Below are 25,805 nucleotides of genomic sequence, written 5' to 3' on the forward strand. Positions count from 1 at the left end.
AATGCTGTATCCAGGCAAACCAGTCTTTCGGTGCACATATAACAGTTATCCCGAAAGAGGTCAAGAACGTGTACCATCCAGCTAGTTATAGGCCTATTTCTCTTCTAAATGCGGATGTTAAATTATAAGCCAAACTTATGGCGAACCGTCTCGGGCCACTGCTTCAGAGCGTCTTCCCCTCCGACCAGGTTGGCTTTGTTCCAAGTAGAAAAGGGACAATATTACTAAAGTGACCGATTTGATATCCTATGCTCAGACTACAAATGTCCCAATGCTGCTTCTCTCTACAAATGCAGAGAAGGCCTTTGATCAGGTGGACTAAGGCTTCATGGTAGCGACCCTGAGGCATTTGGGCATGGGTGAGGTGTTCTTGCAAAGATTCTCTCTCTTTTCTCAGCCTGGCTCATTTTGCTGATAATTTATCAACATTAGAGAAAGATTTAAGCATCTATCTCTTTAGGTGAAAAAAGGGTGGTCAATAATTACTTATGATTTCGGGCTATTACCAGGCCTTGGTCCCGCACAGGATTTTTATATTAGTCTAGGGATCCAGGAGGGAAGCAGTGGGTAGAATTGGAGTCCTCATCTACAACTCTCAGCCTACCATGGTGCTCTAGAATTGGACTCAAATTATAGCACTGGGCTATCCGGTTCCGAATGGGCCAGACTTTTGGTTACTTTCACACTCGGGCAACCCTATATAAAAAGTCCCTCCATAAACACATAAATAATGCAGCAAGAGCAGTTGTTCCAGTTTGTTGGCATTCAGTGGTGGCTCCTTCGATTTGGGATTGGTGCAAACGATTAGAATTTTAAATGAACATGAAGGATGTCTTCCACACAGCCCTGGAGAAGCACTTAGACTTTGAAGCCGTTTACCTGAATAGAGTTTAAGTCTTCTTCATACAAAGCCTAATGCTAGGTACACACTATACATTTATCTGGCAGATTATCTGCCAGATCTAGCTGGTTGGAATGAAAATCTGGTAATGGCTGAGAGCAAATGACAATCGACCATTTGCTCCCAAACATTGGAAAACAAACAAAACCTGTCGTTCATACAAATTGGTTAAACACAACTTTAACCAACTTGGATGAATGACTGTTTTTGTCCCTTTTGGAGTGTTTGGGAGCAAATGGTTGATTGTCATTTGCTCTCAGCCATTACCAGATTTTCATTCCAACCAGCTAGATCTGGCAGATAATCTGCCAGATAAATGTATAGTGCAGGCTTTCCCAACCACGGTCCTCAAGGCACACCAACAGTGCAGGTTTTAGTGATATCCAGGCTGCAGCACAGATGGTTAAATCAAAATAACTGAGCTACTAATTAAATCACCTGTGCTGAAGCCTGGCTATCACTAAAACCTGCACTGTTGGTGTGCCTTGAAGACCATGGTTGGGAAAGCCTGGTATAGTGTGTACTTATGCCAACAAATTATCCAGTAACCATTATGCAAGATTTATAGGTTGGGGTTATATAGGGGACTAAAGACTCTAGATCAATTTTGTATATTATATGCCCTAGGGACAATCCAAATATTTCTGACAAGAAAAGGCTAATGTCTGTCATACTAAAAACTGGCATCCCCTGATGTGCTAGATCAGAGTGCTCCCAGAAACCCCACATAGGTCAGTGTGTGTACATGCATACAATGGATGTCTTACTCGGATTTGATTTCGCAGCTGCTCTGCTTCTTGCCGTAGCTGTTCCAACTCACTCATTTTGACAACGTAGATCTATTTCACACCGTGGCCACAAACCGCAAGAACGAATCTGAAAAAGATGAACAAATGAAGGACATTAATCCCCAACATCATTAACATAAGGAAGCACATCACTGAGTAGTAGAGGAATGAAGCTAAAGATTTAACAGAATTTTTATAATATTGAGAGGCGAAATGAACATTGATAATTGAGGATAATCCCAATAATAATTTATCATAACTGGACTATTTATACAACTGGAATGACTTTACAAGAAATGCAAGATAAAGAGGAGTTCCAAATTAAAAAAAGGGAAAACAGTGCACAGAGGATAAAATGGCAATTTATTGTTCTACAACGGTTCTATAAAAGTTTGAAGTATGTATGATGTATATAGAGAATTAGTCCCCTCAGTGTTTATATTTAAAACTTGTGGGAGATAATATAGAAAGAATGTAGCTACACGACAAAAACTAAGGCGAGCGACTCCAAATTCCTTATTACACACCCTGTGACAGCTGTTCTTATAGCAACCTTCTGTATGGTGGTATATTGGATACACATAATAATGTAGAGGAACAGGTGGCCAACCTTTCCTAATCTGTTTCTCTGTAGATAAATATGTCAAACAAGGTTCTATGAGGTTTGCCAGTGCACCCCCACTCTATATAATCACATTGTCAGGCCAACCATTAAGTGCGCTGGGCAGAATTTAGACATTTGATAATAAAGTAGCAGACCTGTTGTTTCTAATGGCATTCATGAAGTATCAGGTAATGTAGGGGTAAGCAAAAATGTAGAAATCAGAGCTGCCTGTTAATTACATCAAAGGTCCAGTTGGGGATTTTATAGAAATCTGATAGAAGATATGTAAAATATTGTTCACAAAAAGTATTACCTATTAGTAATTGTCAATCTCTATGACAATGTAGGATATATGAAACTTATTTCATACAGTATGCGATTCAAGTGCCTGGGAGTTATTCAATTATTTCCTGTGACTAGCCCCGATGCTACACTTCTCACAGATGTCTGCTTGCATCCTCCTGAGGTGCGAACAGAAATCCCCGTTAAGTAGGGCTTCGGGGCTAGTCATAACCTGACAAGCAGATTGCATTGAGTACTGCACCTGGGAGTAGCAGTGTAACACAGGTAATCCCGGGCATTACCACAGGAAAAAAAAGTGGCCAGCGCAGGAAGTAGCCGATATCTCCCAGGATCTTAACTCTACAGAGAAAAAGACATGATTTCCATCTACTATAATATGTGGACAGGGGCAGTGTTTATATATCCCTGCTAAATATTATCTACCGTGCCATTTTGTTATTCATATGCAATTATAATATATTGGTCAATATTCATCTCATGTATTGACCTGAACTCCATCCAACTTGATTTTTTATTTTTTGAAAGAATTTTTTTTAAGAGATTAAAAAAAAAAAAAACCCCAGCTCTGCCACTATACTGATTTGATCATCACCATAAAAAACAATTATACCCCTTTCACACAGAAAGGCAAATTCCCGGGTGAAGAAGTTCTACACGGCAATTTGCCGATAAACACGGATCCATCTTCTGCGTGAAAGGGTCAACCCAGGTTGAAATTCCTTGGACTTCAACCAAGTAATTTACCAGGGAGACCAGGGAATTTTTACCCGGACTGACCCATTCACACAGACGAAATACCCAATTTGATCCGCAAATTACCGGGAAGAAATTCTTGACCCAGTAATTGCTTCTCTGTGTGAAAGGGGGGTCAGGCAGGGACCGGGAACTGAAATGCCAGGTAATTGCCAGGATTTTTAGACATTTCTGTATATAAATGGGCTGGGGGATTAAACTCAACATGGTTTACCACTACAACTACGCATATAAAATGCCTAAAAAGGTAGCCAAACCTCTAACCTTCCAGTGCAACTCTATGGGGAGACCGTGCTTTCATCTGACCATTCCGGAGGCACTCTCAGGTCATCATGCTGAATTAAAATACCCTGCAATGTTCAGCATATCAGGTGGGGAACTATTTTAATTTAATATATTAATGTGCCTAAATAAAGTACAATAAAATACAAAAAAGAAAATTTTAATTATCTACCGGTAAATTATTTTCTCGTAGTCCATAAGGGATACTGGGAACTCTGAATTACGATGGGTATAATAGATGGGGTCTAAAGGAGCAACAAAAGTAGCAACCGCTAGTGAACTAGAAAAACAGCAACAGCTGTAATATAACAACTTCAAACAAGAACCATAACTTGCAGGAAAGTGAAGCACAGAGGCGGGCGCCCAGTATCCCTTATGGACTACGAGAAAAGGATTTACCAGTTAAAATCCTCTTTTCTCAATCATCCATAAGGGATACTGGGAACACTGAATTACGATGGGGACGTCCCAAAGCTACCAGAACGGGTGGGAACATGCCGAGACGTCTGCACCACCGTATGTCCAAACTGGACATCCTCTGTGGCCAGGGTATCAAACCTGTAGAACTTGACAAACATATTTGTCCCTGACCAGGGAGCAGCTAGGCATGGTTGCAAAGCCGAGGCACCACAGGCAGCCACCCAGGAAGAACCCACAGACATGGTAGAGTGGACCTTGACAGACCTAGGTACATGCAAGGCTGCCGAAGCATAGGCCTGTTGAATAGTACACCTAATCCAACGGGCGATGTATTGTTTGGAAGCTGGAAGACCTTTCTTGAAAGCATCATAGAGGACAAACAAGGAATCCGATTTTCAGACAGTCGCAGTCCTTTTGGCGTAAATCCTCACAACATATCCAAGGACTCAGGAAGTGAGGCGTGGCCAAAGCCGCCAGAACCACAGTAGGCCGATTCAGGTGGAACGCAGAGACCACCTTCGGCAGGAACTGTTGATGAGTCCTGAGCTCTGCTCTGTCCGCATGAAAGACTATCCTGTAGGAGTCGCTACCTAAAGCCCCCAGTTCTGAAACCCGCCTGGCTGAAGCCAAGGCTAAGAGCATCACTGTCTTCCATTTGAGGAATTTGTCTTCCACTGACATCAGAGGCTCAAACCAAGAGGATTGTAGGAATGTCAGAACTACGTTGAGCTCCAAAGTAGCCGTATCCAGCACAAAGGGAGGTTGGAAATGCAGGACACCCTGCAGGAACGCCTGTACCTCAGGCAAAGCAGCCAATTTCTTCTGGAAGAAGATGGACAAGGCCGAGATCTGAACCTTGATGGAGCCCAACTGTAAGCCCATATGCACGCCAGCTTGTAGGAAGCTCAAAGCCCCCCCGACTGAATTCCACAGCTGGACATCCTCGGCCCTCACACCAGGAGACGTAACGTTTCCAAATATGGTGGCAATACTTCGACGCGACAGGCTACCTGGCCCGTACCATGGTGGTAATGACCTTATCCGGAATACCCTTCTTAGCTAGAATGTTCCGCTCGCTTGCTGAAGAAGATCCTCCCGCAGTGGGAGGGCCCAGGGTTCTTCTACTGCCATGGCCAGAAGATCCGAGTACCAGACCCTTCGAGGTCAGTCGGAAGCAATGAGAATTGCCTGTACTCCCTCTCTTCGGATTCTTTTTAGGATCCGAGAAAGTATGGGAATCTGAGGAAACAGGTAAACTAGCTAGTACTCCCACGGTGCCGTCAGCGCGTGCACCGCCGCCGCTAGAGGGTCCCTTGTCCTGGAACAGTAGCAAGGAAGCTTGTTGTTGAGTCAAGAAGCCATCAGATCAATCTGGGGATGTCCCCAGAGATCGGTTATCATCCGGAACGCCTGTGGATGCAGGCCCCACTCTTCTGGGTGGAGGTCGTGGTGGCTTAGGAAGTCCGCCTCCCAGTTGTCCACTACTGGAATGAAAATGGCTGAGACCGCCCTTGCATTCCTTTCGACCCAAAGGAGAATCTTGGATACTTCCCTCATGCAGGCCCTGCTCTTTGTTCCTCCCTGTCGATAGACGTATGCCACCGCCGTGGCCTTGTCCGACTGAACTTGAATGGCTTGACCTCTGAGCAGATGAGCTCCTTACAGCAGAGCACTGTACACAGCTCTGAGTTCCAGTCTATTTATCGGGAGAGAGGCCTCGAGTTCCGACCACCTGTTCCAGGAACTGTGCTCCTTGGGTAACAGCGCCCCAGCCCTGAAGGCTGGCGTCCGTGGTTACGAGAATCCAATCCTGGATCCCGAAGCTCCTCTCTACCAAGAGGTTGGCGGGCTGTAACCAACACAGAAGAGAGATCCTGGCCTGTGGGTACAGACGAATGACTTGGTGCATCCGCAGATGAAAACCCAACCACTTCTTCAGGAGGTCCAGTTGGAAGGTCCTAGCATGAAACCTGCCAAACATTATGGCCTCGAATGAGGCCACCATCTTGCCCAGCAGACGGTGCAAAGATGTACAGAGACCTTGCGTGGTTGTAGAACTACTCGAACCAACTTTTGAAGAGCTTCCGCTTTGTCTGCATGGAGCAAAACATTTGGAGCCACCGTGTCCAGGATCATTCCTAGGAACTGGAGGCGTTGGGTTGGAATCAGGTGGGATTTCTGAAAGTTCAGAATCCAACCGTGGCGTGACAACAGGGATGTCGTGCGGCAGATGCTGTCCAGCAGGACTGCCCATCACCTTGCCTTTATTAGCAGATTGTCCAGGTAGGGGACAATGTTCACCCCCTGAATCCTGAGTTGAAACCTCATCTCCGCCATAACCTTGGTGAAAACCCTTGGGGCTGTGGAGAAGCTAAAGGGTAGCGCCTGGAACTGGAAGTGTTCATCCATGAGAGCAAACCTGAGGTACATCGGATTAGGTGGCCATATTGGGACATGGAAGTAGGCGTCCTTTATGTCCAGAGAGACCAAGAATTCCCCCTCTTCCAGACCTGAGATCACCACTCTTAGGGACTCCATTTTGAACCAAAAAAACAGCAAATATGGGTTTAACAATTTGAGGTTCAAAATGGTCTCACAGAACCGCCCGGTTTTGGTACCACAAAAAAGGCTGGAGTAGTATACCTCGCCTTGCTGTAGAGGTGGCACAGGAACAATGACCTGGGTCAGGATTAACGTTTGAATGGCCTCCTGCAATGTGAAGAGCATGGTTTCTGAAGCTGGTAAACCAGACTTGAAAAACCTGCAAGGTGGAAGACTTTCGAATTCCAGCTTGTAGCCTTGGGAGATCAGATCTTTTACCCAGGCATCCTGGCAGGAGCTCTTCCAGATGCAGCTGAAGAGTCTCAGACGAGTTCCCACCCTGAGGTCCCCCTGGAGTTGAGGGACACCGTCATGCTGAGGGTGTGGAGGAGCCAGAGCTGACACGCTGGTCCTGAGATCTTGTGGTAGTCGGCTTGCGAGACTTACCTCTGGAACCTTGTTTTGCATTTGAGGCACCTCTGGCTTTACCCTTAAAGCGCGCTGTCCGAAAGGACTGCAGAGAAGTTCCAGTGTAAGAGCGTCTAGGTGGTGAAGCAGCAGAGGGGGGGAACGTGGACTTTCCAGCGATCGCCTTTGAAATCCAGGTATCCAATTCATCACCGAACAACCAATCTCCTGTGAAGGGCAAGGCTTCCACACTTTTTAGACTCCGCGTCTGCTACCCACTGGCGTAACCACAACGCTCTGCATGCAGGGACCGCCATGGTAGAAATACGTGCATTAAAAACACTGAATCCTTTGAAAGTATCGCAAAGGAAGCGGGCAGACACCTGAATATGCTGAACCAGCAGTACTAAGTCGGCCAGGGACTTATCCCTTGCTAGGCCCTCCTGAATGTTACCTGCCCAAGTGTGTATGGCGTGCGTCACCCAACATCCTGCAATAACAGGCCTTTGGGATGTCACCGCTGCAACATTAATAGATTTTAAAGTTGCTTCTATTTTCCTATCTGCACGTTTCTTTAAGGCCGTAGCCCCTGGAACCGGCAGAACTAGTTTTTTGGACAGGCGTGACACAGATGCGTCCACTATCGGGGGAGTTTCCCATACCTTGCGCCCTTCCTGGGCAAATGGGAAGGTGGCCAACCACTTTTTGGACACTTGGAATTTTTTATCAGGAGAGGCCCATGGCTCGCTGAAAAGGTCATCCAATCCTTTGAGAGAGGAAATGTGACCTGTACCTTTTTCTGTGCAAAGAAAAACGTATTGCTGCTCCTCAGATTCATTACTAGGGATATTTAACACATCTCTTATTGCAATAATAAGCGAGTCTACACCCTGTGCAGAAGAGGAATCATCTAACTCAGTATTTGATTGCAGCTCCTCCCCTTCTTCCACCTCCGGTACCTCCTCTTCAGATTCCGAGAGGATAGCTGGTAATCCCCTTTTTTGGGGTAAGGGATTAGAGAGAGGAGAAACACGTCTGCTATCTACCCTGTCCTTTGTCAGAGACTGTTGTAACTGCTGCCGTTTTGGTCTTGCAGTAGTTAACTCATTAGACATGTCTGCCATCATAGTCTTAATTGAACTGAGCCAAGGAGGCTCTTGCAATTCACCCCCAGAAGCCCCACTAGTTTGTGAGGACTGACTGCATTGTTCACACATGAGGGAATCTGCAGGGGAGGGGGAAAATCTTGTGCAACATACAGCACACACAGCCTTTTTCATTTTACACACACACACACACACACACACACACAGACACAGGGTACAAGTAAGCCTGCCCAGCCTAGTATGTGTGGAGATACAAAGAGATGAGGTACCAGCACACAGCCTGAAACTAACAATTGAACTGATAGGATAAGGCAATTTGGTGCACAGTGCGTGAGGAGCCTAATACAAGGGTCCCACAGCTGGCTCTCCCTCTTAACTACACCCCTGTTCCAGTGTCTGGCCATGGAGTATCCTGTGGAGGAGCTGGCAGCCTGTAGCAGGGCTGTGTTTGCAGGATATGGTGCCATGAAGCCGCTAGTCCAGCTCTGATGAAGCTCCGCCCCCTGCAATGGCGCCGGAACTGTTATTTATACTGGCAAAAGTCCCCATATAGAGTAAAAATAAGAATTTACTCACCGGTAATTCTATTTCTCGTAGTCCGTAGTGGATGCTGGGTACTCCGTAAGGACCATGGGGAACAGACGGGCTCCGCAGGAGACTGGGCACTCTTTAAAGAAAGATTAGGTACTATATCTGGTGTGCACTGGCTCCTCCCTCTATGCCCCTCCTCCAGACCTCAGTTAGGGAAAGTGTGCCCGGAAGAGCTGACACTACAAGGAAAGGATTTGGAATCCACGGTAAGACTCATACCAGCCACACCAATCACACCGTACAACTCGTGATAACTATACCCAGTTAACAGTATGAATAACAACTGAGCCTCACTGAACAGATGGCTCATAACAATAACCCTTTAGTTAAGCAATAACTATATACAAGTATTGCAGACAATCCGCACTTGGGACGGGCTCCCAGCATCCACTACGAACTACGAGCAATAGAATTACCGGTGAGTAAATTCTTATTTTCTCTGACGTCCAAGTGAATGCTGGGTACTCCGTAAGGACCATGGGGTTTATACCAAAGCTCCCAAACGGGCGGGAGAGTGCGGATGACTCTGCAGCACCGAATGAGCAAACTCAAGGTCCTCCTCAGCCAGGGTATCAAACTTGTAGAATTTTGCAAATGTGTTTGATCCCGACCAGGTAGCAGCTCGGCAAAGTTGTAAAGCAGAGACCCCTCGGGCAGCCGCCCAAGAAGAGCCCACCTTCCTCGTGGAATGGGCTTTTACTGATGCGGCAGTCCAGCCGCAGAATGTGCAAGTTGAATCGTGGAACAGATCCAGCGAGCAATAGTCTGCTTAGAAGCAGGAGCACCCAGCTTGTTGGGTGCATGCAAGATAAACAGCGAGTCAGTCTTTCTGACTCTAGCCGTCCTGGAAACATAGATTTTCAGGGCCCGGACTACGTCCAGCAACTTGGAAGCCTCCAAGTCCCGAGTAGCCGCAGGCACCACAATAGGTTGGTACAAATGAAACGCTGATACCACCTTAGGGAGAAATTGGGGACGAGTCCTCAATTTTGCCCTGTCCATATGGAAGATCAGATAGGGGCTTTTACAAGACAAAGCCGCCAATTCTGACACCCGCCTAGCCGAAGCCAAGGCCAAAGCATGACCACTTTCCACGTGAGATATTTCAACTCCACGGTCTGAAGTGGCTCAAACCAATGTAATTTTAGGAAATCCAACACAACGTTGAGATCCCAAGGTGCCACTGGGGGCACAAAAGGGGGCTGAATATGCAGCACTCCCTTAACAAACGTCTGGACTTCAGGCAGTGAAGCCAGTTCTTTTTGAAAGAAAATAGACAGGGCCGAAATCTGGACTTTAATGGATCCCAATTTTAGGCCCATAGTCACTCCTGACTGTAGGAAGTGCAGAAATCGACCCAGCTGAAATTCTTCTGTGGGGGCCTTCATAGCCTCACACCAAGCAACATATTTTCGCCATATGCGGTGATAATGTTTTGCTGTCACATCCTTCCTAGTTTTATCAGCGTAGGAATGACTTCAACCGGAATGCCCTTTTCCATCAGGATCCGGCGTTCAACCGCCATGCCGTCAAACGCAGCCGCGGTAAGTCTTGGAACAGACAGGGCCCCTGCTGTAGCAGGTCCTGTCTGAGAGGCAGAGGCCAAGGGTCCTCTGAGATCAATTCTTGTAGTTCCAGGTACCAAGACCTTCTTGGCCAATCCGGAACGATGAGTATAGTTCTTACTCCTCTCTTTCTTATTATCCTCAGCACCTTTGGTATGAGAGGAAGAGGAGGGAACACATAAACCGACTGGTACACCCACGGTGTCACTAGAGCGTCCAAAGCTATCGCCTGAGGGTCCCTTGACCTGGCGCAATACCTTTTTAGCTTTTTGTTGAGGCGGGACGCAATCATGTCCATCTGTGGCCTTTCTCAACGATTTACAATTAGCTGGAAGACTTCTGGATGAAGTCCCCACTCTCCCGGGTGGAGGTCGTGCCTGCTGAGGAAGTCTGCTTCCCAGTTGTCCACTCCCGGAATGAACACTGCTGACAGTGCTATCACGTGATTTTCCGCCCATCGGAGAATCCTTGTGGCTTCTGCCATCGCCATCCTGCTTCTTGTGCCGCCCTGTCGGTTTACATGGGCGACCGCCGTGATGTTGTCTGACTGAATCAGCACCGGCTGGTTTTGAAGCAGGGGTTTTGCCTGACTTAGGGCATTGTAAATGGCCCTTAGTTCCAGAATATTTATGTGTAGGGAAGCCTCCTGACTCGACCATTGTCCTTGGAAGTTTCTTCCCTGAGTGACTGCCCCCCAACCTCGGAGGCTTGCATCTGTGGTCACCAGGACCCAGTCCTGTATGCCGAATCTGCGGCCCTCGAGAAGATGAGCACTCTGCAGCCACCACAGCAGAGACACCCTGGCCCTCGGGGACAGGGTGATCAGCCGATGCATCTGAAGATGCGATCCGGAACACTTGTCTAACAGATCCCACTGAAAGATCCTTGCATGGAACCTGCCAAATGGAATTGCCTCGTTAGAAGCTACCATCTTTCCCAGGACTCGCGTGCAGTGATGCACCGACACCTGTTTTGTTTTCAGGAGGTCTCTGACCAGAGATGACAACTCCTTGGCCTTCTCCTCCGGGAGAAACACCTTCTTCTGTTCTGTGTCCAGAATCATACCCAGGAACAGCAGACGCGTCGTAGGAACCAGCTGCGACTTTGGAATATTCAGAATCCAGCCGTGCTGTTGTAGCACTTCCTGAGATACCACTTGTAGAACCCAGGGATCCACCAGTGAGCGAACCCACCGGTCGCTGAAGTTCCGGAGACGGGCCCCCACCGCACCTGGCTCCACCAGTGGAGCCCCAGCGTCATGCGGTGGATTTAGTGGAAGCCGGGGAGGATTTTTGTTCTTGGGAACTGGCTGTATGGTGCAGCTTTTTCCCTCTACCCCTGCCTCTAGGCAGAAAGGACGCGCCTTTAACCCGCTTGCCTTTCTGGGGCCGAAAGGACTGTACCTGATAATACGGTGCTTTCTTAGGTTGTGAGGGAACCTGAGGTAAAAATGTCGACTTCCCAGCTGTTGCTGTGGAAACGAGGTCAGAGAGACCATCCCCAAACAATTCCCCACCCTTGTAAGGCAAAACCTCCATGTGCCTTTTAGAATCCGCATCACCTGTCCACTGCCGAGTCCATAATACTCTCCTGGCAGAAATGGACATTGCATTAATTCTAGATGCCAGCCGGCAAATATCCCTCTGTGCATCTCTCATATATAAGACTACGTCTTTAATATGCTCTATGGTTAGCAAAATCGTATCCCCGTCGAGGGTATCAATATTTTCAGACAGGGTATCGGACCAAGCTGCTGCAGCACTACACATCCAAGCTGAAGCAATTACAGGTCTCAGTATAGTACCTGAGTGTGTATATACAGACTTCAGGATAGCCTCCTGCTTTCTATCCGCAGGCTCCTTTAAGGCGGCCGTATCCTGAGACGGCAGTGCCACTTTTTTTGACAAGCGTGTGAGCGCTTTATCCACCCTCGGGGATGTCTCCCACCGTAACCTGTCCTCCGGCGGGAAAGGGTACTCCATCAGTAACTTTTTAGAAATCACTAGTTTCTTATCGGGGGAAGCCCACGCTTCTTCACACACTTCATTAAACTCATCTGATGGGGGAAAAACCATTGGTTGCTTTTTCTCCCCAAACATAATACCCTTTTTAGTGGTACCTGGGTTAATGTCAGAAATGTGCAACACATTTTTCATTGCCTAATCATGCAACGGATGGCCCTAGTGGAATGTACATTGGTCTCGTCCTCGTCGACACTGGAGTCAGACTCTGTGTCGACATCTGTGTCTGCCATCTGAGGTAGCGGGCGTTTTTGAGCCCCTGATGGCCTTTGAGACGCCTGGGCAGGCACTGGCTGAGAAGCCGGCTGTCCCACAGCTGTTATGTCATCGAACTTTTTATGCAAGGAGTTGACACTGTCGTGTAAAACCTTCCACATATCCATCCACTCTGGTGTCGACCCCGCAGGTGGTGACATCACATTTATCGGCACCTGCTCCGCCTCCACATAAGCCTCATCAAACATGTCGACACAGCCGTACCGACACACCGCACACACACAGGGAATGCTCTGACTGAGGACAGGACCCCACAAAGTCCTTTGGGGAGACAGAGAGAGAGTATGCCAGCACACACCACAGCGCTATATAATCAGGGATTTTCCCTATAACAGCTATACAATACAGTTTTGCGCCTAAATTTAGTGCCCCCCCTCTCTTTTTTACCCTTTGAGCCTGGAAACTGCAGGGTAGAGCCTGGGGAGCTGTCTTCCAGCGGAGCTGTGAAGAGGAAATGGCGCCAGTGTGCTGAGGGAGATAGCCCTGCCCCCTTCTCGGCGGACTTCTCCCGCTCTTTATATTTATATTATGGCGGGGGATTCTTGCACATATATAGTTTATTAGACTATATTATGTGCTGTTCGCCATGTAAGGTACTCTAATTGCAGCCCAGGGCGCCCCCCCCCAGCGCCCTTCACCCATCAGTAACCGGAGTATGTGGTGTGCATAGGGAGCAATGGCGCACAGCTGCAGTGCTGTGCGCTACCTTAATGAAGACCAGAGTCTTCAGCCGCCGATTTCCAGGACGTTCTTCTTGCTTCTGGCTCTGCAAGGGGGACGGCGGCGCGGCTCCGGGACCGGACGACCGAGGCTGGGCCTGTGTTCGATCCCTCTGGAGCTAATGGTGTCCAGTAGCCTAGAAGCCCAAGCTAGCTGCAAGCAGGTAGGTTCGCTTCTCTCCCCTAAGTCCCTCGTAGCAGTGAGTCTGTTGCCAGCAGATCTCAATGAAAATAAAAAACCTAATAAATACTTTCTTTACTAGAAGCTCAGGAGAGCCCCTAGTGTGCAACCAGCTCGATCCGGGCACAGATTCTAACTGAGGTCTGGAGGAGGGGCATAGAGGGAGGAGCCAGTGCACACCAGATATAGTACCTAATCTTTCTTTAAAGAGTGCCCAGTCTCCTGCGGAGCCCGTCTGTTCCCCATGGTCTCTAGGACGTCAGAGAAAATGCAAGTACAAGTACCCCATTCCCACTATCGCTGGCCAGTCTGCGCAGGGGGGGGGGGGGGGGGCGACGACTATGGGATCACCCCAAGGCGATGCCCACCCCGCGATCGCGACGCACTATGAACCGATGCCCCCACAAGCAAGGTCCCCGGTTATCACTCACCACTCTGAGGAGCTACATGTGCGGCGTGCTGCGGGTGTGCGCAATGCCTGCGGTACACTGACCCAAAAGGACAGTGGTCCTGTCAGCGGGATCCAACTCAGCACCTCCAGGAGGCCAATGTAAGTCCCTCCCCAGTGTCCCTCGGTTCAGGTAAGTAGTGTACACCCTAGGCTGTTTTAGCAGGGCACCATGTGCTGCACGATTTTTTAAGGGCAAAATCCGCCCTGCTCTTTCTGCGACGCCCTGCTAAAACACCTGCCCTCCCAGCGTGTAAAGATAGGGGAGAGCTTGGAGGAAGCCCAGCACCTCCATAGGTGCTGGGAACGCCCCCAACAGTGACGCCGCCGGCCGCCTATGCCCCCTGCAGTAACGTCTGTGGGCTGCACCGCCCACTTAAATGACGTTATATGGCCACACACCCTATTTAACATGACCACACTTTTCAGCCGTGCACATACACAAATGCCCCTGCAGTCCGGCGCCCTGCCTATTATAATTTCTAGACTGAACACTAGATAAGCTGTTGCCCAATAGCTTACCTGAAATTAACAAACAGAAATTAAACTGAAGAAAAACTCTCTCTCTGTAGCTCCAGAGTGTGCATCCTCTCGAGGGCACTTTTTCTAAACTGAGCTGTGAGGGAGGACATAGAGGGGAGGAGCCAGAACACCCTGCTGAAGAAATTTAAAGTGCACCGGCTCTTTTGGACCCCATCTATACCCCTTCATAATTCAGTGTTCCCAGTATCCCTTATGGATGATAGAGAAATGTACATATATTTCAGTGAAATACAAGTTCCAGCATGCCTTTGGCTGCATAGAATGTTAGGCTTTGTTGTTCTGAAACAGCTAGAGTTTCATAGGTTGCACATGCAAGAGGTAGACTAAATAGTGTCAATTTTTTGCACAGGTCTTTGCTCCTCAAACTGAACAGCTGCCAGAAGCTCACATCTCAGTGTCACTGTCTACACACGGATTTACAACTACACACTTGGAGTAGCTATAGTAACATACTCAAGACCATCCCCACCAGGAGGCAAAACAGGAAATTATCTTGGGTGCAACCTTGATCTGAGGTCACTTTGCTATTGTCTGCCCCCTTCTGCAGCTCTGGAAGTGTTTGCCTCCATCAGACAGCTAGCGCAACAACAGGAAACAGTCAGCCACGCCTCTGTTAGGGAAGTAAATGTTAGCTTACCCTGCACTTCCAGAGGCTCCACAACTATGTTGCATAGTAATAGGTTGTTGACAGTGTGTCAGTGTCTTTAAAACTAGAAGCAGTGCTCAAGTGAAAGTAAAAAAGTGCGCATATTTTTAGATTGCTCTTAAAAGGGTTCAATGATCCAGAATTTATTTTTGGCTATGTAATTACTGGCCTGGGTAAAAAAAAAAAAAAACTTCTAGAATAATAAATATATATTATATTGCTGCTATAAAAAAAATGTTTTAAACACACGTGATAAGAGCAATTGTTCTGCCCCTGTGTTTTTCTTCACTCAGTCTGCTATACTCGAATTTAACTACTGCAATAAAATGCTGTCTTGTTGCTCTAAACCTAGCATTAAAAAAAGCCCAGCTGCACAGCCTGTATTGTATAATCTGTCATGTGCATCTGTACTGGATCCTCTGCTGCTCTGCAGGGTACACTTCGTTTAGCAGGTGCTGGGTGATGGGGAACTGTGTCCAAAAACCAATAACATGAACATTTAAAAAATAAATAAATGAATCTGATCAATAAAGTTACAGCTCAGTTGTTAAAATATTACCATCAACATGCTAAGTACTTGCTTTCAATGATGTGGAAGGTAAGGTAAGGTACACATTAGGCAGATCGGAAAACAAGGTATCGTCCATATCGCTCAGTGTGTACCTGCAACTGCATGCTCCTGGCCATCGTTAGTGGGGTGGTCCCATCTGATGAGCTGCACGTCAGATGCTCTGACCCAACTGACCACAGAAGCAGGAAAATGCGGCAGGTAAGGATAAATCGCATGGTCACACACCAGATCGCGCATGGTGTACGACAGCACAATATATCATTCCATCAGTTCTCAGCTCAGCTGGGACACACACATCATCATGATGTGCACCCAGCCTAACATTACACAGTACTCATATGTGCAAATCTGCATGAAAATCATTACAGCCAGACATTACTTTTGTGTGGAATTCAATGGTTTTCTGGGTGCACATAAGTAATGGGCATTCGACAGAGCTTTTCAATTCCAGCATGACTGCATTACTTACATCCCATTCAGACCGCCAGCTTGTAACTCAGGGTATTGCACAGAAGCGCGCATAACCTGGGTTGCTGTGCAGTCTGAAAGGGCCCAGGGGAAATATCCTGGATCGAGCAACTCTGTATTTCAATACTGGTAGCGACTAGGGTTGAACACTGTTTCAGCCTTGGTCGCTGTGCAGGTCAATGCACCCGTTTCCTGTTCACACATTATGGACGGGCGGCACATGGAGATCAAGCGCCGCCTCCACGAGCGTCACAGCTGATGTCACCAACCTGGCAATATGTCAAGCTGGGGACGCAGCTGTAAAAGGGGTCGAGGCGGATTGCACCTGGGAAGCACCAGTTTACGGCTCCCAGGTGCGACCCACCAAATGTGGTCTGAAAGGGGTATAATTGTGGCCAAATGCACCTAGTTTCAACTTGGAAAGTGGCTAAACCCATGCAACATACTGGGCAATGCGACTTTTTGCAGATTTCTGCTCGTCACCTCAGGAGGCTGCGAGAAGTAATGCAGTCACGCACGATCAGCAAAACAACTGAATGGCTCCAACAGTTTTACAAAAATCAATTGAATTCCCCCAAAGTGTTCAGTGCGGATCACACACTGAAAGCGAATGTTTGCCTGCTACAATGGTCGTAAATAAGCCACACAGTATATTACATCAGGATGAGTGCGCAATATATTTCTTTGGGATAAAGCACATCTGTACATTGTATTTATATGTGGTACAACTGACAAAGGAGCAAAAATGTGACTAGACCTGCTGTAAACATCAATTTTATCATCTCTATGTGGTAATGCTGTACAGAAACTAAACAGTGGTATAAGTTTAACATTGGTTACATCTTATCCTGAGTATGATAGGGCGAGGGAGTTCCAGGGCAGTGGGGCAGCATGAGAGAAATCTCGGATGCAGCAGTGAGAGGAGGAGACAGCAAGTGTGGATAGAAATGATGTTGGGGATATATGATGAAATGGAGTGATTGCGGGCGAGGAGTTGGAACAGAATTCTGAGATAGGGAACCAGTGCAGAAGTTGGCAGAGTAGTGAGGCCGACACAGGGTGACGGAAGAGGTAAATGACAGGGTGGAAACACTGAGGATATATTGGAGTTGGGAGAGGAGAGTGAGGCTAGATAAGAGGAAATGACAAGTGAATGGATGAATATATACTATGGGAAGATTGAAAGATAGACTGAGGTGGGAAAGCACTGGGACATCCAGGAAGAAATGGCAGGTAGTCTAAGACAATAAACTAAATAAATACAGAAATATATAACTGTGCACAGCTGTGATCTATTTCACATAATGGTCACTCACACCCAGGTAAAATACGTTGTGGTCCGCTGAGAAACCATGGCAAGACCATGTCCCATGAAGTGTGAGTTGGCAGTTTGGAGAAGGGGATCTCTGTATGTGTGCCGTCAGTGTGGTGGGGGAGGTGTGTAAAGGTGTGTCAGCCCTGCCATCACCCCCACACACTCCCTCCCAGCAGATGCAGCTTGCAGCCTGCCCCCAACGGTGGCTACACTTCCTACTCTGCATGCACCCCCCCTCCCACCCCGCGGCTGCAGCTTACACCGTCATACACCCCCCACCCGACGGATACAGGTTCTACTCTGCCACTAACCTCCTTCTCCCACCCGCGTGTCCTCACCGATATCCTATGTAGAACTAGCATGCAGCATACCATACCGGCTGCGGCAAGTGTGTATGCAGAGTCCCTCCACTGGAGGGATAGCTAGAAAGACAGCTAGGTAGCTATCCATCTATATCTCAGGTGGAACACTAGCTACAGGAAGTGGGGCATGCAGCAGAACGCACACACCGCTCTCTGGGGGTCATTCCGAGTTGTTTGCTAGCTGCTTTCGGTCGCAGCGCAGCGATCAGGCAAAAAAAATCGGCACGCATGCGTATGGGGCGCACTGCGCACGTGCGTCGTACTTTCACAAAAGCCGATTTTACACAAGCTCTAGCGACGCTTTTCTGTCGCACTGCTGGCCGCAGAGTGATTGACAGGAAGTGGGTGTTTCTGGGTGGTAACTGACCGTTTTCGGGGAGTGTGTGAAAAAACGCAGGCGTGCCAGATAAAAAATAAGATTTTACTTACCGGTAAATCTATTTCTCGTAGTCCGCAGTGGATGCTGGGGACTCCGTAAGGACCATGGGGAATAGACGAGTTCCGCAGGAGACATGGGCACTTTAAGAAAGAATTTAGATTCTGGTGTGCTCTGGCTCCTCCCTCTATTTCCCTCCTCCAGACCTCAGAGAAACTGTGCCCGGAAGAGCTGACAGTACAAGGAAAGGATTTTGGAAATCCAGGGCAAGACTCATACCAGCCACACCAATCACACCGTATAACTTGTGATAACCTTACCCAGTTAACAGTATGAACAACAACAGAGCATCAGATCAACCATGATGCAACAATAACATAACCCTTATTGCAGCAATAACTATATACAAGTATTGCAGAAGAAGTCCGCACTTGGGACGGGCGCCCAGCATCCACTACGGACTACGAGAAATAGATTTACCGGTAAGTAAAATCTTATTTTCTCTAACGTCCTAGTGGATGCTGGGGACTCCGTAAGGACCATGGGGATTATACCAAAGCTCCCAAACGGGCGGGAGAGTGCGGATGACTCTGCAGCACCGAATGAGCAAACACAAGGTCCTCCTCAGCCAGGGTATCAAACTTGTTGAACTTTGCAAAAGTGTTTGAACCTGACCAAGTAGCCGCTCGGCACAGCTGTAATGCCGAGACCCCTCGGGCAGCCGCCCAAGAAGAGCCCACCTTCCTAGTGGAATGGGCCTTAACTGATTTTGGCAGCGGCAATCCAGCCGCAGAATGAGCCTGCTGAATCGTATTACAGATCCAGCGAGCAATAGTTTGCTTTGAAGCAGGAGCACCAAGCTTGTTGGAAGCATACAGGATAAACAAAGATTCTGTTTTCCTGACCCTAGCCGTTCTGGCTACATAAACCTTCAAAGCCCTGACCACATCAAGTAACTCGGAATCCTCCAAGTCAGTAGTAGCCACAGGCACCACAATAGGTTGGTTTATATGAAAGGATGAAACCACTTTTGGCAGAAATTGTGGACGGGTCCGCAATTCTGCTCTATCCGCATGGAAAACCAGATAGGGGCTTTTATGTGACAAAGCCGCTAATTCTGACACACGCCTAGCCGAAGCCAATGCTAGTAGCATGACCACGTGAGATATTTCAATTGCACCGTTTTGAGTGGTTCAAACCAGTGGGATTTCAGGAAACTCAACACCACGTTAAGATCCCAAGGTGCCACCGGGGACACAAAAGGAGGCTGAATACGCAGCACTCCCTTAACAAACGTCTGAACTTCAGGTAGAGAAGCCAGCTCTTTTTGAAAGAAAATGGATAAGGCCGAAATCTGGACCTTAATGGAACCCAATTTCAGGCCCAAAGTCACTCCTGACTGTAGGAAGTGAAGGAAACGGCCCAGCTGGAATTCCTCCGTAGGAGCTTTCCTGGCCTCACACCAAGCAACATATTTTCGCCATATACGGTGATAATGTTGAGCTGTCACGTCCTTCCTAGCCTTTATCAGCGTAGGAATGACCTCATCTGGAATGCCTTTATCCGCTAGGATCCGGCGTTCAACCGCCATGCCGTCAAACGCAGCCGCGTTAAGTCTTGGAACAGACAGGGCCCTTGTTGCAACTAGTCCTGTCTTAGAGGAAGAGGCCACGGGTCCTCTGGGAGCATTTCTTGCAGATCTGGATACCAAGTCCTTCTTGGCCAATCCGGAACAATGAGTATTGTTCTCACTCCTCTTTTTCTTATGATTCTCAACACCTTGGGTGTGAGAGGAAGAGGAGGAAATACATAGACCGATTGGAACACCCACGGTGTCACCAGGGCGTCTACAGCTATCGCCTGAGGGTCTCTTGACCTGGCGCAATAGCTCTGTAGTTTCTTGTTGAGGCGGGATGCCATCATGTCCACCTGTGGCAGTTCCCACTGACTTGCAAGCTGTGCGAAGACTTCTTGATGAAGCCCCCACTCCCCCGGGTGGAGGTCGTGCCTGCTGAGGAAGTCTGCTTCCCAGTTGTCTACCCCCGGGATGAACACTGCTTGACAGTGCGCTTACATGATTCTCCACCCAGCGAAGAATTCTGGTGGCTTCCGCCATCGCCACCCTGCTCCTTGTGCCGCCCTGTCTGTTTACATGAGCCACAGCGGTGATGTTGTCTGACTGAATCAGAACTGGTTGACCGCGAAGCAGGGCCTCTGCTTGACGTAGGGCGTTGTAAATGGCCCTTAGTTCCAGGATGTTGATGTGAAGGCAAGTCTCCTGACTTGACCACAGACCTTGGAAATTTCTTCCCTGTGTGACTGCTCCCCACCCTCGGAGGCTTGCATCCGTGGTTCACCAGGACCCAGTCCTGAATGCCGAATCTGCGGCCCTCGAGAAGGTGAGCACTCTGCAGCCACCACAGGAGAGACACCCTGGCCCTGGGGGATAGGGTGATTAACCGATGCATCTGAAGATGTGATCCGGACCATTTGTCCAGTAAGTCCCATTGAAAGGTCCTCGCATGGAACCTGCCGAAGGGAATGGCCTCGTACGATGCCATCATCTTTCCCAGGACTCGAGTGCAGTGATGCACTGACACCTGTTTTGGTTTTAATAGGTCCCTGACCAGTGTCATGAGTTCCTGAACCTTCTCTATCGGGAGATAAACCCTTTTCTGGCCTGTGTCCAGAATCATGCCCAGGAAGGGCAGACGAGTCGTAGGAACCAACTGCGACTTTGGAATATTCAGAATCCAGCCGTGTTGCCGTAACACTTCCAGAGAACGTGCTACGCTGATCAGCAACTGCTCTCTTGATCTCGCTTTTATGAGGAGATTGTCCAAGTATGGGATAATTGTGACCCCTTGCTTTCGCAGGAGTACCATCATTTCCGCCATTACCTTGGTAAATATTCTTGGAGCCGTGGAGAGACCAAACGGCAACGTCTGAAATTGGTAATGACAATCCTGTACCACAAATCTGAAGTACGCCTGATGAGGTGGATAAATGGGGACATGAAGGTATGCATCCTTTATGTCCAGAGACACCATAAAATCCCCCCCTTCCAGGCTTGCAATAACCGCTCTCAGCGATTCCATCTTGAACCGGAACCTTATTAGGTACACGTTCAGGGATTTTAAATTCAATATGGGTCTGACTGAACCGTCCGGTTTCGGTACCACAAACATGGTCGAATAATAAACCTTTCCTTGTTGAAGGAGGGGAACCTTGACCACCACCTGTTGAAGATACAATTTGTGAATTGCAGTTAACACTATCTCCCTCTCTAAGAGGGAAGCTGGCAGGGCCGACTTGAGGTATCGGTGAGGGGGCATCTCTTCGAATTCCAGCTTGTATCCCTGAGACACAACATCTATTGCCCAAGGATCCAACTGTGAGTGAACCCACTTGTGGCTGAAATTTCGGAGACGCGCCCCCACCGGGCCTAGCTCCGCCTGTGGAGCCCCAGCGTCATGCAGTGGATTTAGTGGAAGCCGGGGAGTACTTCTGTTCCTGGGAACTAGCTGTGTTGTGCAGCTTCTTTCCTCTGCCCCTGCCTCTGGCAAGAAAGGACGCACCTCGGACTTTCTTGTTTTTCTGTGATCGAAAGAACTGCATTTGGCAATACGGTGCTTTCTTAGGTTGTGAGGAAACGTGTGGCAAAAAATTTGACTTCCCAGCCGTAGCTGTGGAGACCAGGTCCGAGAGACCCTCTCCAAACAATTCGTCACCCTTGTAAGGTAAAACCTCCATGTGCCTTTTTGAGTCGGCATCACCTGTCCATTGCAGAGTCCACAGGACCCTTCTGGCAGAAATCGACATAGCATTTATTCTAGAACCTAGTAGGCTCTCTGAGCATCTCTCATATAAAGGACAGCGTCTTTAATATGCCCCAGGGTCATTAATATAGTATCCTTGTCTAAGGTATCAAGTTCCTCAGAAAAGGTATCCGTCCAAGCTGCTACAGCACTACACACCCAAGCCGACGCGATTGCCGGCCTCAGTAAAGTACCTGAATGTGTATAAATGGACTTCAGGGTAACCTCCTGTTTGCGATCCGCAGCATCTTTGAGGGTAGCCGTATCCTGTGACGGCAGGGCTACCTTCTTGGATAAGCGTGTCAAAGCTTTGTCCACCCTAGGGGAGGATTCCCAGCGTAACCTGTCCGCTGGCGGGAAAGGATACGCCATAAGAATCTTTTTGGAAATCTGCAGTTTTTTTATCTGGAGATTCCCAAGCCTTTTCACATAACTCATTGAGCTCGTGTGAGGGGGGAAAGTTACCTGCGGCTTCTTTTCCCCATACATATGAACCCTCCTGTCAGGGACTGGGGTTTCCTCTGTGATGTGCAACACATCCTTAATCGCTATAATCATATAATGGATGGATTTAGCCAATTTTGGCTGTAACTTTGCATCATCGTAATCGACACTGGAGTCAGAATCCATGTCGGTATCCGTGTCAATAATTTGGGATACTGGGCGCTTCTGAGACCCTGTCGGCCTCTGCGACATAGGATCAGGCATGGGTTGGGACCCTGACTGTCCTGAGGTTACAGTTTTGTCTAACCTTTTATGTAAGGAATTATCATTTAAAACCTTCCACATATCCATCCAATCAGGTGTCGGCGCCATCGGCGGAGACACCACATTCATTTGCTCCCGCTCTGCTTCCACATAGCCTTCCTCATCAGACATGTCAACATAAGCGTACCGACACCACACACACAGGGAATGCCCTTTTTGAAGACAGTTCCCCCACAAGGACCTTTGGTGAGACAGAGAGAGAGTATGCCAGCACACACCCCAGCGCTAAATAACCCAGGAATAACACAGTAACTTAATGTTAACCCAGTAGCTGCTGTATTTGTGTTTTTAGCGCCTAATTATGTGCCTCACCTCTCTTTTTACCCTTTTTCTACCGTGATCTGCAGGGGAGAGTGCTGAGGGAGAAGGCGCTGGTGAGTGCTGAGGGAGAAGCCCCGCCCCCTCGACGGCAGGCTTCTGTCCCGCTAAAATACATATCTTTTTGGCGGGGGTTCATACATATATACAGTGCCCAACTGTATATATGCTTACTTTTGCCAACAGAGGTCCATATGCTGCCCAGGGCGTTCCCCCCCCCCCGTGCGCCCTGCACCCTTACAGTGACCGGAGTATGTGGGTGTGTATGGAGCAATGGCGCACTGCAGTGCTGTGCGTTACCTCATGTGAAGAACGGAGTCTAAACCGCCGATTTCGAAGTCTTCTTTACTTCTCATACTCACCCGGCTTCTGTCTTCCGGCTCTGCGAGGGGGACGGCGGCGCGGCTCTGGGATCGGACGACGAGGGTGAGATCCTGTGTACGATACCTCTGGAGCTAATGGTGTCCAGTAGCCTAATAAGCAGGACCTATCTTCAGAGAGTAGGGCTGCTTCTCTCCCCTCTGTCCCACGATGCAGGGAGTCTGTTGCCAGCAGAGCTCCCTGAAAATAAAAAACCTAACAAAATACTTTCTTACAGCAAGCTCAGGAGAGCTCACTGAACAGCACCCAGCTCGTCCGGGCACAGATTCAAACTGAGGTCTGGAGGAGGGACATAGAGGGAGGAGCTAGAGCACACCAAAATCTAAATTCTTTCTTAAAGTGCCCATGTCTCCTGCGGAGCCCGTCTATTCCCCATGGTCCTTACGGAGTCCCCAGCATCCACTAGGACATTAGAGAAACATAGGCGTGGCTGGGCGAACGCAGGGCGTGTTCGTGACGTCAAAACAGGAACTAAATAGTCTGAAGTGATCGCAAGCTAGGAGTAGGTCTCGAGCTACTCAGAAACTGCACAATCTTTTTTTGTAGCAGCGCTGCGAACCTTTCATTCGCACTTCTGCTAAGCTAAGATACACTCCTAGAGGGTGGCGGCTTAGCGTTTGCACTGCTACTAAAAGCAGCTAGCGAGCGAACAACTCGGAATGAGGGCCTCTGTCCATAGCGTATGATGCGGTGTAGAGTCTGGCTTGATTCATAGGATTTGGTGGAAATACTTCTAATGCTGTTGAGCAGTATTCACTAATTATACATTAGTGTATATGATTGGAGTAGTATGTTTTTACTAATTGGTGGGGAGGACTCTTAAATAGGGGGTGGGCTACATGGGTATATATGTTAGTTATTTTCACTGTGCTGTTTATCTTGACAGAGGTCCCACGTGGGACCGAAACGTTGTTGTTGCAATTGTCATGTTGATGGTCTGATTACATAAAATCCTGATATGAAGACTGGGTCGAGTGTTCCTATTGTTAATAGGTAGGTACTGTATATAGGTTGTTTTCTTAGGAGTTGATTCAATGTAGCGCACTGTTAATAGCACCAGGAATGAGGACCAGAGCTATTCAATTCAGCACGCAGTTATGTGGGAGAATGCTGGTACTCGTGTCTTAAACTGGGTGTAACCAGCATTCTCCAACTAATTTACCCCACTATGATGCTGTTGTGCCGCACTAAGGCACAAAACAGCATCGTAGAACTAGTTTTATCAGATTTCAGCTCGCACTCATCCTGCAGAAATCCTCTAGTCAGACTTAACGGCGCAATGAATTATGTAGCTCTGTGACCTCCTTCCCAGCGCTATTATCAGCGCGCTGAATTGAATCAAACCCTTTGTTGGATAGGTAGAGCGCTAGTTAGGTCATATATTTAGGTAGCTACAGTAGATGGTGTGAAAGTAGATAGATTTTTATTTTAGGTAGGTAGCTATAGCTTGGCAGGTAGTTGGGTAATAGTTTAATTGGTAGATTGATCAGATTTTTTTTTTGGGTTAGCAGATGGTTTGTTAAGTAATTTTTTGTTTGTTTATTATTAGTTAGGTAATTGGTATATTAGGCAATTGTCAGTTTCTTAAGGCCCGTATTCACGTGCAGATGTGTGCAGAGCGAACCGCTCAGCACACATCTCTCCCCCCGCTCAGCACAGCGCGATGTGTGCTGAGCGTGCGGGGGGGGGGCGCTCATTTCACCCAGCAGGTGAAATGAGAGATCTGCTAGATTGATAGATTGGTGCTAGATTGATAGACCAATCTAGCACCAACGATAGATTGCTTAGATTATCGCTCCGTGAGTACCGCCCTTAAGTAAGGTAATAGGTAACAGTTTGTTAAGTAATAGTTTGGTAAGTAGGTATATAACAGTTTGTTTAGGTAGTAAATTGTTAGGTAGATAGGTAGTTTGTTTGGTAAGTAGATAAGATAGTCAGTTTGTTAGGTATGTACATTTTTTTATTTGGTAGACAATTAGGGGCTAATTAAATTGGGGGGGGTTCTTTGGGTGTCTAATAATGCCGCCCACTGTTAGAGTGTCATTCACTCCCATTCTGTTCTGCCCGATATTATCGGGGGTGATTCATTTAATAATGGGTGGGTACTTATTCTGTTTTGCAGCTATCGCGCCCATTCAGACCGAAAGGGAAGAATTCAATTGTTTTGCGCACCCGATCTCTCATTTAAAGTGACGGGGGATTGTGGGGGTGATGTGCTGCAGGGGGGGGGGGGGTTCAGGATGTTTTTTTTAAGTGCATGTCGTGCCCAGAACAGATCGGGTTTAGCCGCATAAAGCAGATACCCCCGGACAAACAAATAGGTGCAACGTGA

At 48.0% G+C, this 25,805-nt stretch overlaps 1 protein-coding gene across 2 annotated transcripts in view; it reads right to left on the reverse strand.

Annotated features, from left to right (window-relative positions):
- The window catches only part of GNB4 (G protein subunit beta 4), a 342,421-nt gene that overhangs the window by 79,566 nt on the left and 237,050 nt on the right, over positions 1 to 25,805 (reverse strand). For both annotated transcript variants that reach the window (XM_063916314.1, XM_063916313.1), the window contains exon 2: positions 1,669 to 1,777. In XM_063916314.1, the coding sequence (XP_063772384.1) occupies positions 1,669 to 1,725 (57 nt within the window). In that variant the 5' untranslated portion in view covers positions 1,726 to 1,777. The remainder of the gene's footprint in view (positions 1 to 1,668; positions 1,778 to 25,805) is intronic.

The sequence above is a fragment of the Pseudophryne corroboree genome, chromosome 4 (genome assembly GCF_028390025.1).
Source record: "Pseudophryne corroboree isolate aPseCor3 chromosome 4, aPseCor3.hap2, whole genome shotgun sequence".
Taxonomy (NCBI): Eukaryota; Metazoa; Chordata; class Amphibia; order Anura; family Myobatrachidae; genus Pseudophryne; species Pseudophryne corroboree.